This window comes from Neophocaena asiaeorientalis, unplaced genomic scaffold, assembly GCF_003031525.2.
Source record: "Neophocaena asiaeorientalis asiaeorientalis breed wild unplaced genomic scaffold, Neophocaena_asiaeorientalis_V1.1 scaffold130, whole genome shotgun sequence".
NCBI lineage: Eukaryota > Metazoa > Chordata > Mammalia > Artiodactyla > Phocoenidae > Neophocaena > Neophocaena asiaeorientalis.
The window spans coordinates 14,123,939-14,136,707 of NW_020173397.1; the positions used below are offsets into that span (position 1 = coordinate 14,123,939).

A 12,769-nucleotide genomic window follows, 5' to 3' on the forward strand; every position below is an offset into this window, starting at 1 on the left:
GCTCACATCAGCCAGGAGGAGGGTTGTCCCTCTAGAGCCGCTGGTGGGCTCGGCGGTGGAAGCAGCTGAGGGGCGGAGGTCAGAGACCTCCCTCAGAAGGGAAGGTGGACACGCTGGCTGGCCTGCACTCTCTTAGTTGAGGACCCGGGGTTCTCCCTGCCATGCCCGAGGGCAGCCAGAAACTAAAACGTCTTCCAGGAAAGGAACAAGTGAGCAGCGGAGCCATAAAGGGCTTCCGTCTGTGAAGCCTGCCCTGCCCTTCATTTTTCCAGCTGCTGAACACAGCCATTTGGGATGGTTCCTCAATCCGGAGCTTCCTGGCAGGGCGTTTATTACACTCACCCACCCGACGCCCCTCCTTCCAGAATGCTTTTGGAACACCTGCTGGGGGCCTGCTGAGCTTATAGCGCAGTGAGGAGGGGAGGCAGGGTTTCTGGAGCACAGGTCAGCCGCAGAGGGGAGGGTTCGGTCACTTGTGGACGAAGAGGAGGTGGGTGCCGCCCCGTGGTTCCAGCTCTCTCCAGGGCATTCCTGGAGGCAGGGGGCCGAGTGACACAGCAGTAGCTGCTTCAGCCTTCCTGGGGTGAAGGCGGCAAGAGCCGCAAGACCCTTGGCTGGGTTGGCGGGGATGGGGGAGAGGGTGTGATAAGTGATCCTTAGGGTCGCCGTCTGCTCCAGGTCGCTGGCACGGGGGACGTGGGGCCGGCTCTGCCTTCTGGGGAGCCATCGATCAGGTGCGCCACGTCTCCGCTGCCCAGCAGCACGTGGCACAGAGGCACGGGGACACGCCTTGCCCACAGCCCCAGCTCTCCCGTCTGCACACAGCGGCCTGTCACTGGAACCACGGTCTGCTAGCCGAGCCCCGGCCCCCACCCACAGACGCCTGCTGGGGAATGTGAGGACCTACTGTAATCCAGCAGCAGGATGACGAGCTCCTGAATCATCGAGCCTTTGAGAGTTTGTTTTATTGGTACTGTCGCCGTTAGGAGTAGCGGCCTGCCCCCTGGTAGGAGAGGCCAACGTGACTAATATTTAATGGATGATATAAAGCACAGCTTTTTTTCCTGGATCTCGTTTACGGAAGATTTCACTAAACAGTTCAATACCGTTCACTGGGACCTGGAGCCCGCAGTGGCTCGGCCTGGGGCATCTGAGTGAGTGAGAGGTTGGCAGTGCTCTCAGTAGCACCGGGCTTTGGTGCCCTGCGGGCTGGTGCTGGCTGGACTTGCTCTGTGGTGCAGTTGTGGAAACGCTTTCTGGGTGAGGTTGTTCTCACATCCATGCAGACTGCCTCCCAGAGAAGGAGAAGGCAAAGGGCTCTCTGGCCGTTGTGCTCCTTTACCCTCCGGAGGCAGGGCACAGAGCTGCTTTGTCTGAGGGCCGAGCCCAGAGTTGCCAGGGGGGCTGCATCAGCAGAGGACCTGGGGGGGCACCCATCCTGACGCACTTGGGGTGCGGCAGCCCTGTGGTCCAGCTGCCTCCCGAGTCCCCTGGCGAGGGCTGGGTCCTCCGTGTGTGTGATCCCATCTCCTGGAGGCAGCCTCCTGGTCCTTGCGTGCCGGGCCCCAGGAGCCTTTGGCACTTGGGTGGAAGCCCGGGGCCCGTGTGGCAGGCAGTGCCAGGCCGCCCTGCCGTCTTTGGTTTTCTTCAAGGCTCGCATTTCTTTTCTTCCCTCTTTTCAGGGAGGGCTGTGTGCTTGCTGTTTTCCCTTGTGGGTCCCGTCTTAACGAAGGTCTGAAGGTAGATCTGGCCTTTAGTCGAGATCTTTCCCCTGGTTCTCGGTGGGTTCTAGACAAGGAATCCCCCCTCCTGGTGAGGGGCTGAGCCGGCCTGCCTTGCTCTAAGGCTTTCTCCTGACCACCTGCCCTCGGTGCCTAGGAGTCCCTGTCCCACACCTGCGGTGCTGAGACCTCCCAGGAGCTGGTTCCCAGCAGCCCACGTCCTTCTTAACCTACCCTTCAGAGAGTCCCGGTGGACACCATCGTCAAAGAGCCCCATACTTGTCAGCACTACCTCAGGTGTTCGCTGGCAGAATTTCCTGTGCCAGCAGCAGTTAGAGGGAACTCCTTGGTGGGCTCTCATCAGAGCATCTGATAACGAGGAGGGAAAACTGGAACCTTGATGCTTTTCATTCCCAATGTCCAGCCACTCTAGGTGCCACCCCTACCCCAATTCCAACACAGACTTCCCTTTGGATGACACAGCCCATGGAAGAAGCATCCATTTCTTCCGTGTGTACTGCAGGGGCCAGATTTGGGTTTCTGAGAAAACTCTTGACAGTCACTTATGAGATTGTGATTGGAATTCTCTGGAAGCGAGACCCCCCTTCTCATGGGTAGGTGGTCCAGGTACAGGCATTAGACAGCCTGGGGGGCTGACCGTTGAGCACCTGTCTATCTAGGATTTAATAACCTCGGGCCGTTGGCATCATTTAAAACCCGGGCTCTTGCTGAAGAGCCGAGGGGCCTTCTCACAGGAAGGGGTGCAGCGCACTGTGGCCGCATCCTGGCTGCCAGCGTGTGCCCCGGAGCTGGGGGGCCGTCTCCATAGATACCCACTGTCCTGTCCTCCTCTTGCCTCCTCTGGGGACCTTTATCCCCAGAGGGCAGCTTTCAGAAGTGGGTGGTAGTTTTTAGTTCCAAGAGTTTTCCTCCTGACTGCTTCCTCTCGCTGGAGCAGTGGTGAGTTCTCTCTCCCCGTGGGACTATGGCTACATTCCCCCCAGGGTGGTCCTTAGAGAGAGAGAGAGAGCCCGGGCTGGACAAGGTGATTTCCACTTAACACTGCAAGGGGCCTTTTTGGCGAGACAGTGCATGCAATTCCTACCTGTCATCACTGTTAAATTCTAATAAAGATAAAAGTATTTCATTTCAGAAGGGGGAGGGCCCCCATACCGCAGATGCATAATCTCGGCACGGGTCATATTTCCACCTGCCTCTCCCTGGACAGACTTATCAGATAGCACCACCCTAATTGTGTGTTCTCCCCACCCTCCCTTGTTGCTCTCCCTCCCGCTCCCACCCCACCTCTGTTTCTGGATGTTTGGAACCTGCAGAACTCTGTCGGGAAACAAGATCAAGTCCGTGGCTAAGAGAGCGTTCTCGGGGCTGGAAGGTCTGGAGCACCTGTGAGTACCTTCCCTGACCCACGGGCCCGCCGAACGTGGCTGCCGGGGAAGTCTGTGAGCAATTTAAAAGCATCTTTGTAAACTGAGAAACAGGCTATTTGGAAACGCCAGCTGCTTCCTTCTAAGTCAGCTTCAACTTTGGCCTTCGTTTTGCCTATGCCAGAAACGGTTACAGAACATATGGCCACTCGGTGTTCAGATAAATACCGTCCTCCTGCCTGGCCTCCCCATTGCCTGGGCCTGCTCAGGCCCTGGGCTCCCTTCCACTTCCACCAGGACCCTTTATACTGCTAAAGCAGCGCCGCAGTGCTGAGTACACGTTGGGTTTAACTGGGAGGTTCCTCCTGGTGTGTTCGCCTCTGAGAGCCTGGGAGGAAGAGGACGGAGCCAGCCCTGAGACGTCCGTGTGTCACCAACTGAGGCGGATGCCTCTAGTACTTGATTCTTAGGGTATTTTGTCTTTGAATCAAGTGCGACCACAATCCTGTTGGGAAAGTTTTGCCTGTTGACTTGCTGAGCGGGCCTTGGCTTAGCTTTGATGCCACCCTTAAGGCTGGCTCGTTCCAGAGTTATTGCACGTGTCAATGTAGGTGAAATAATAGCCGCTTACAGTGGCCTTAGGACAGGACATGGGTGTCTGGCTAGTGCCTGTGGTTCATTGGCGAAGCCTGGGCTGTCAGGAAAATTCCCTGAGCGTCGTGGCGCAAACACATGGCTGACTTGAAGGGCGCCTGGAGTTTCTTTGCCTAAGTAAAGAATGTTCTTTTTCAGGAACCTTGGAGAGAATGCAATCCGATCTGTCCAGTTTGATGCCTTTGTGAAGATGAAGAATCTTAAAGAGCTGTAAGTACCGGGGATTCTGTGGCCCCAGTTAACATGAGTAGAGGATTTCAGAGTAAGAAGTGCCTTAACTGCATTATGCTTTATTTTATATAATAGTTGTGATCGTTTATAGTTGTCTGTAAGTTCAATTGTCTTTTTGGAAAAAAGTGCCCTTTGGGGGCTTATTCTGAATCAGGGGTCAGTATACTTTTGCTTATATGTATACACAGTAAATATTTTCAACTTTTTGGGCCACAGGGCCTCTGCCATGACAACTTGACTCTTGTAGCAGAAACCAGCCATAAATAATACATAAACGAAGAGGTGTGGCCGTGTGCCAATAAATTCTTATTTACAAAAGCAGGCAGTGGGCCTGCAGGCCGTCGTTGACTAACCGCTGCTCTGGATGATGTGAAACAAACTTCTGTAAAATGGATAATCCTCCCTTTCATTATGTCAAGGACAAGTGCTTCATCTTTTAGGGGTGCCTACAATGAAGGGCTTGTATTGAGAGGGGCTTCTTAAAAGATCTGGGTGGGCTGTGAGCAGGGCAGAGCTCTCCGTGGGATGGTGACACGTACCGTGGGAGAGTGAGGAGACGCCCAGCCCACGTGTGTTCCCAGGGCCCCCGTGGTGTTTGTGGGCCGTGATGCTGCCGCTGCAGACTTGCCGTGTGGGCCCATGGGCGACAAGGGTTAGAAGAGCCTGCCTGTGTCCTAGTCTCTGGCAGAGGAGCTCATCTAAGTATTCAGGTAGCAACACCCGGGTTTCCTTTCTTCTTCCTGTACGTGAATCCGATTCTGCAGCCATTGACTTTGAGCCATAATGTTCAGTTCCCTAAGGGTGCAGCTTTGGGTCCCTACGAGTGCTGAGAAAACCGGGCATGCCAACGGCCGTCTTGGCACCCTGAGCTCATCCTCGTCCCCGCGGCCAATCCTGGTGGACCCTCGGTGGCGGCGGGGAGGGGAGGAATGGGGCAGTAGGGGGGTGCAGTCCCCATAGTTGGAAACCGAAGCAGGAAGAGGCCCCGGTGGCATTCCCTGGGGTGAGTGAGGGGAGGCGAGGTGGACAGGCCCTGGCCTCACGACGTTCAGTGTCCTGCGAGATTCAAGTCTGTCAAGTTGGTGCCCTTTCTCGTAAGGGTCCTGATCTTAGAACGGGAGTTCGTGGAAGGATGGACACTTGGATAGATATGTGATAAAGCAGGTATCACAGAACATTCAGATTTTACAAAGTGGTGTGTCTGTGAGTGTTCACGGTGCATTTCCCTCCAGCATTTCTGTCTTTGAAACTTCCCAAATAACATGTTGGAAGTAAAAAAGATCCAGTTAAAGGGAAGAGAGAGAAAGAGAGCAGGACAGGGAGAGAAGATTTTCCTTTGGGCCTCCTAAAGACTCAGGTTTCCTGAGACGGTTTTCTAGTTGGGACTAACTGGGCCCTTCCAGGTGCTTGGATCCCCTCCCCCGCAAATGCATCTGTGTGGTTCTGGAGGCTCAGCCTTGGCCCCCTGCCTAGGCTTCCCATCAATTGCTGCATGTACCCAGCTGGGGCTGGCCGTGGGCCCAGTCCTCTGATGGGAGAAACGGTTAATCCCACTTGGTCATTTTCTTCCCCCATTGGATCAAGGCAGGTTGTGCTGTGCACTTAGTCATCCTCTGGGTAAATTTCCACAAGTGATGATTAGAAACACATTTGGTGTTGGAATCATGAAAATGTGCGATATAAGCCAGCGGAGTGCCGGGATGGCTGCAGGCGGGGGCCCGGAATGGCCGTGCCTGTTCGCTGCGGGAAGCTGCAGAGCCTTGGGGTCACCAGCGATCCCCCGTCTGGCCTACGCTTGGTCTCGGAGGTGATGCGTGCGTGTGGAGGGGAGGTCGGTGTCCCACCGGGTGCCTCCATTTCTCTCCCTCCGTCCCGTTAATCTTGACTCATTCTTTAGGGCAGCCTTCTGTCCACCCCGAGTACCTGCCGTCTTCTAAGGTCTGGACCCCTCGGTGTGAGGAGGGTTTCATGCAGAGGAGGCAGGAAATTCTCTAGGGAGCTCGGCCAGCAAATGCCCTGAATGCATGCCGTGAAGCTTAACCCTTTCCAAACACATTTCTGATCAAGGATAAACGTCAGATTTGTTTTCTCCAGTTTGTTCCTGTGGTTCGAATGAGATATGTCCCTGTCCCCGACAAAAGGGCCTAAAGTCTCCCCGAGATGGCCAGTGCCCTCCCCTAGACTTCCGTGTGTAGTGCCCAGGCCTTCCTGCAGAAAGGGGCAGGCACGTCAGATGCCCCTTGATGGGAAGCCGTCGGTGCTTCTGACAGGGGGAGAGGCCCTTTCCACTCTTCGCCTGGGCTCGTGAGTTCTCCTGTGCCTGGCGGCAGCCTTCCCAACCACCACACACCGCCTGCCCTGGGAAGCTCTCCAGAGGCTGGTGTGATTCAGCCGCTTCTTCGCGCTCACCTGTGAGGGCCCGTCCGCCACCTACAGTAACTCCTCAACAGAGCCTCCCTCCACGTATCGCTAAGCACAGCCCCACCGCCCATCAAATACAAAACCTAGGGCTGATTGTAAGGTCTAATATGGGCAAGCATCCCTGTTATAATGGCTTTGTGCTCAATTACTTCAGTCTTGAATGAGCACTTCCCAAAATTATTTGGTTACAATGCCCAGCTCATTCGGGAACAGTGAGGAGAGGAGCGAAGAGCAGATTCTATGTCATTTCGTCTCTGCCTTGGGTTCTCTGCCTTCAGGTTCTCTCCGCCTTGCTGTTTACTAGTTTGATGGTTTCCCTGCTCATTAGAAGGTCAGAGTGAAATGAAGAACGAGAAAGGGGCCTGAGGAATATGGTGGTGGGGGGCGGGGAGGAGGCCACTGCTCTATCACTGGCCCATGTGACATTTTTGGAATTTCAGAGCATCCCGGTACCCCTTTTTTGTCACCATGTACTGGGGACAGTTTATTCCAGGGAAGCACATGTAATAAGTCCTGTGTCCATCCCTGTGCCAGGCTAACCTCCGCTCTTGAGCTCACAGCCCGAGGTCTTCCAGGAACATGGCAGCTCAGCCCCTCAGCTGACTTATCTTCGAGTGACTCCTCAGGAAGGAATGTCCGCAGAGATGGCGATTCCGATTTCTGTTGAAAAAGCTGATCCTCGGTTGCTGAGAAATGAAAAAGAAAATACTCTCTGTTTTGGTTGGAGCCTCACAAAACCCAAGTTGTGCGTTCTCAGGCGCCCTGGGCAGTGGCAGTTAACTCACAGGCGCTATTTAGGGAGCGGAGCCGAATCCTGCCGGCCTCCTGAATAGCGCTGGTGTGGAGATAAATACACAAACAAGAGGGGAGCATGCCCGCGAGGCTGACATTTGGATGCAAGAAAACATGCGGCTCTGCCAAATAAAAACAGAGCAGCCATACAGAAAAAGGAGCCCTTCTCGGGGCTTGTTTCGGACTTTCGATGATCGGAGCCTTAGATTGAGCTTGGACGCTCCAAGTGGCTTATCAGCGGGGTGGGAAAAAGCAGAGAGGAGGCTGTGCTACTCCTGTCTGTGGGATGGTCAGAGCCCGGGAGACGGCGTCCCTGGGGTCACATGAGCGCAGTGGCTGTCGTGGAACACGTGTGAACTCCAGGTGGCTGCTACTTGAAGTGTGGCCCTTAGACCAGCGGAGTCAGCGTCACCTGGCGGCCTGTTAGCGATGCAGAATCTAACCCACTGAGCCAGAAGCTGCATTTTCTCACAGCCTTCAGGTAGACTGTACTTACCGCTCTAGGTCGCAGGAGAGGAACCGTAAGGGCGAGCATCTCCCATTCAAGCTTGCTGACTTTCACGGCAGAAGCTGATGGGAGGCGATGGGTCATTCCGGGCACAGAGGCAAATATCCCTCCTTTGCGGTCACACTTCACACGACCCTTTTGTCTTGCTTTCAGCCATATCAGCAGCGACAGCTTCCTGTGCGACTGCCAGCTGAAGTGGCTGCCCCCGTGGCTGCTGGGCAGGACGCTGCAGGGCTTCGTGACAGCCACCTGTGCCCACCCAGAGTCACTGAAGGGCCAGAGCATCTTTGCCGTGCCGCCAGAGAGTTTCGTGTGTGGTAAGACTGTCTTTGTGATTTTTTTTTTTATTTTCCACAAAGGGTAAGGAGGCCAGGAGGCTTCACTATGGGAGTGATTCCTGTGATCAGAGTCAACCCTAGCCCTAGCCCACAGTTACCCATCAGCCGCTGGATACAATTTATTTCCCACTGAAGCCACACGTAGTGTTTACGGTGCCGTCGCCTCATTCTGTGGTTCTTGGAGCGCGTGCGTTTAATCAGGAGCGAGCACGAGCTGCTTCAGTTACACGGCAAATAATCAGTTACAGGAAGATGGCTGTGTTGTTTCGAGACAGCGCTGGTGCCCGGATTTAGCTGTGAATTTACTCAGCATACGAGGCTGGGGTTTTCCTGTGTGTTTCTTTCCAGCCCCAAGAATGAAAGGTTAAATACAGGAAGAATGAGTCTCAGGAGAACAGTTGCTGTAGTAAAAAGAATTCCTTCATGTTGACTTGCACTCTTGCTGTGTCTCCAAAGCACTGGAATCGGCACTGGTAGCTTTAAATTCTTTTTTCCTCCTGACTGTTAGTATGTAGGTCTTGCCATCTTTTGGACCAGGGGTGGTTGGGATCCAAGTCTGGCTGCAAAGAGCACAGAAAATGGTGAGCATCTGAACACAGAAACACACACACATACACACTCACACGTACGTGCACACAGGCACCACACACCACATTCAAATAGAGATGATGCAGCCTCATGGTCAGAAAGATGTGTTCAAAGAGCGAGATGAATTTTGAGTTGTTGCTGGTTTCTGCTCTAAGCAGGAGCGAGGGTGGCATTCCCGGGCCTGACTGGAACTGCTGGGCAGGTGTGCATCCCGCTGCCTTTCATCCCTCTGGTCTGCCTTGAGCCTTGGGTGTGATATTCCCAACCAGGGGCTCCCGTAGGGTCTGGGGACCCCAGTGGTCCACTTCTCTGTCCTACTTTTTGGGCACAGCAGTAGCCAGTATGCCTGCTGACATCAAGATACAGGTGTCCTCCTTCCACACGCCCACTCACCAGCACCTCCATCACTTCTGAGAGCAGGCTTGCTTTCCTTTCTCCTGACCCAGTCCAGCAGGAAGCCTTAAGTACACTATCAACGTGGTAGCAGCCCTGCCAAAGCAGCTGTCTTTACTGTCATTCTCATGGGCACTGTGCACATGGCCCCCCATTGCCTAGGTGGAACAGCCGTGCCATCCGTTGTTCCTTGGGTTTCTGGTCCCTGACCATTCTGTTGTCACAGAGCTCCCTGAAATTGCACTTTCTGCCCCTCCGTCCTGTCTCCTGCCACAGGGCATAACCTCTCCCTTTGGATAGGAGCCACGGCAGGACTTGAGACACGCTGCCCCCAGCCTCCGGCCTGTGGCCCTGGCGTATTCTGAGATGTAGCAGTTTTGACACATTTCTCAGAGCCACCTCCACATTTTCACTCAGGCTCCAACCCAAACAATCATCAAGTACTAATGGGAATCGTGAAAACACTTGGCAGGATATCAAAGTTTCAAGCTCTGTGGGAATCTCCCACTCCTTTTTTATAAAATGCACGTATAACCCCTTCACGCCCACTAGGCTAGCTAGAATCAAAAAGTCAGATACCAACAAGTGGTGGTGAGGAAGCCTCCTACGCGTTGGGGGAGGGGAATACAACATGGCGTAGCTGCTTTGGAAGACGGTTTGGAAGTGTCTCAAACAGCTAAACGTAGAGTTACGATATCCCCCGACAATTCCACTCCTAGGTAAATACCCAAGAGAAACAAAATGTATCCACGTCAAAACTCGTACATGAATGTGCATAGCAGCATTACTCATACTGACCAAAAAGTGGAAAGGACCCAAATGCCCATCGGTTGATGAATGGGTAAATAAAATGTGGTATAGGCATACAATTAGGACTACTATTAGGTCATAAAAGGGAATCAGTCTTACAATATAGATGAACCTTGAAATATAAGGCTAAGTGAACGAAGTCATTCACAAAACACTGTATGTTATATATGATTCCATTCTCATAAAATGTCCAAAAGAGGAAAACCTGTAAAGGTAGAAAGTAGATAAGTGGTTCCTTAGGGCTGGGGAGGGGTGGAGGGAGGAGGATGATAGCTAAAGGTACAGAGGTTCTCTGAGGTGATGAAGAATGTTCTTAAAGTTGACTGTGATGATGGTTACACATATTTGTGAATATACGAAAAACCGAGAAATTGTCCACTTTAAATAGGTGAATGATATTGTAAGGAAATTATATTTAAACAAAGCTGTTTTTTAAAACAGAAGTATAATTTACATATAAAATTCACCCCTCTAAGTGTACAAGTCAGTGGTTTTTAGAACATGGAACAGTTGTGTAACCCTCACTATCTAATTTTACAACATTTTCATCACCCAGAAAAGAAACCACAAAACCATTAGCAGCCACTCTTCTACATTAGGTCTCTATGATTTACCTATTCTGGATGTTTCATATAAATGGAATCCTACAATACATAGTCTTTTGTGACTAGCCTTTTTCACTTAGTATAATTTTTTTATCATGTATTTTTAGTACTTCATTACTTTTTAAGTGGCTGAATAAATATTCCATTGTATAGGTATACATTTATTTAGCCATTCATCAGGTGGTTTCCACTTCTTGGTTATTATAAATAATGCTGCTATGAACACTGCCGTACAACTTTGTGTGTGAAATCTCTTGGGTTATATACTAGGAATGGAATTGCTGGGTCATACGGTAACTCCATGCTAAACTTTTTAAGGAGCTGCCAGACTGTCTTCCAAAGTGGCTGCACCATTTCGTATGCCCCTCAACAAGGTATGAGGAGTCTGATGTCTCCCCATCCTTGTCAACACTTGGTACTGCCTTTCAAATTGTACCTATGCTAGTGGATGTGAAGTGGAATCTCACTGTGGTTTTGATTTGCATTTCCCTAATGCCTAGTGATGTTGAGTATGTTTTCAAATGCTTAGTGGGCTTATATGTATATCTGCCATGGAAAAATGGCTACTCAAATCTTCTGCCCATGTTTTAATTAGTCATTTGTCTTTTCATTGTTGAGTTATAAGAGTTCTTTATATATTATGGATACTACCTCAGCAGATATAAGGTTTGCCAATATCTTCTACCAATCTGTGGCTGGGTTTTTTTTTTTTTTTTGTTTTCCGTTTTCTTGACATTTGAAGCACAAAGGTTTTAAATTCTGATTAAGTCCAATTTCTTTCTTTTTTTTTCTTCTGTCATTTGTACTTTTGATGTCATATCTAAGAAACTATTGCCAGAGACAAGGTCACAAATATTTACACCTATGTTTTCTTCTAAGAGTTGCACAATTTTATTAGCTCATACATAGTCCTCCAGTTTTGGTCTTCTGGTTGAAGACTCTTCTATTATGGTCCCCTCCCATGTCCCCATAAATTTTGGGGTCAGCTTGTCATTTATGCAATAAAGACAACTGGGATTTTGAAATAGGGATTGCATTGAACCTCTTGATTAATTTGGAGAGTATTGCCATCATAATATTAAGTCTTCCCAATCTGTGAACATGTGATGTCTTTCCATCTTTTTGTAGCTCTTTTTCACTTTCTTTCAATGAAATTTTATAGCTTCTGTTATACGGGTCTCACTTTCTTTTGCTAAATTTATTCCTGTTGGTGTTTTTTCTTTATGGTGCTACTTAAATGGAGTTCTTAATTTCATTTTTACATTTTCATTGCTAGTGTATAGAGATGGGATTGAATTTTATGTTGATTTTGTATCCTGTAACTATGTTGAAATCATTTATTAGTTCTAACAGTTTTTCAATCAATTCCTTAGGATTTTTTTAATATATGTCATTTGCAAAAAGGTAGTTTTTTTCCTTTCCAATCTGAATGCTTTTTCTTTCTTTTTCTTATCTAACTGCCCTGGCCAGGTTCTCCAGTACAATGTTGAATAGAAGGGATGAGGGTAGACATCCTTGTCATTCTCCTGATTTCAGGGGAAAAGCATTCAGTCTTTCACCATTAAGTATGATGTTAGCTGTGGCTTTTCAATGGATGACCTTTATTGAGTTGATGAATTTCCCTTCTATTTCTAATTTGAGTATTTCGTTTTTAATAAATTTATTTATTTTTGGCTGTGCCGGGTCTTCATTGCTGTGTGCGGGCTTTGTCTAGTTGTGGCGAGCAGGGGCTACTCTTTGTTGCATTGCATGGGCTTCTCATTGCGGTGGCTTCTCTTGTTGCGGAGCAAGGGCTCTAGGCGCACGGGCTTCAGTAGTTGTGGCCCGTGGGCTCTAGAGCGCAGGCTCAGTAGTTGTGGCGCACGGGCCTAGTTGCTCCCCAGCATGTGGGATCTTACCAGACCTGGGCTTGAACCTGTGTCAGGTGCATTCTTAACCACTGCGCCACCAGGGAAGCCCTGTTGAGTGTTTTGTGTTGGATTTTGTGAAATGCTTTTTCTGCATCTGTTGAATCACGTGATTTTTTTCCCTTTATTTTACTGATATGGTGTATTACATTTTTGGATGCTAAAACAACTTTGCATTCCTGGGATAAGTGCAACTTGGTCATGGTATAACATCTTTTTATATGTTATGGGATTTGGTTTGTTGGTTTTTTGTTGTTTTTTCATTTATATTTCTAATTTTTGTTTTACTTATTTATTTGTGGCTGCGTTGGGTTTCACTGTTGCATGGGCTTTCTCTAGTTGCGGCGAGTGGGGGCTACTCCCTATTGCGGTGCCTCCTCTGTTGGGGAGCATGGGCTCTGGGTGTGTGGGCTTCA

At 50.2% G+C, this 12,769-nt stretch overlaps 1 protein-coding gene across 1 annotated transcript in view; it reads left to right on the plus strand.

Annotated features, from left to right (window-relative positions):
- The window catches only part of LRIG1 (leucine rich repeats and immunoglobulin like domains 1), a gene marked incomplete at its 5' end in the record, with an annotated part of 119,192 nt that overhangs the window by 95,545 nt on the left and 10,878 nt on the right, over positions 1-12,769 (plus strand). The window contains 3 exons of the mRNA XM_024747059.1: positions 3,056-3,127; positions 3,899-3,970; positions 7,866-8,029. Of these exons, the coding sequence (XP_024602827.1) occupies positions 3,056-3,127; positions 3,899-3,970; positions 7,866-8,029 (308 nt within the window). The remainder of the gene's footprint in view (positions 1-3,055; positions 3,128-3,898; positions 3,971-7,865; positions 8,030-12,769) is intronic.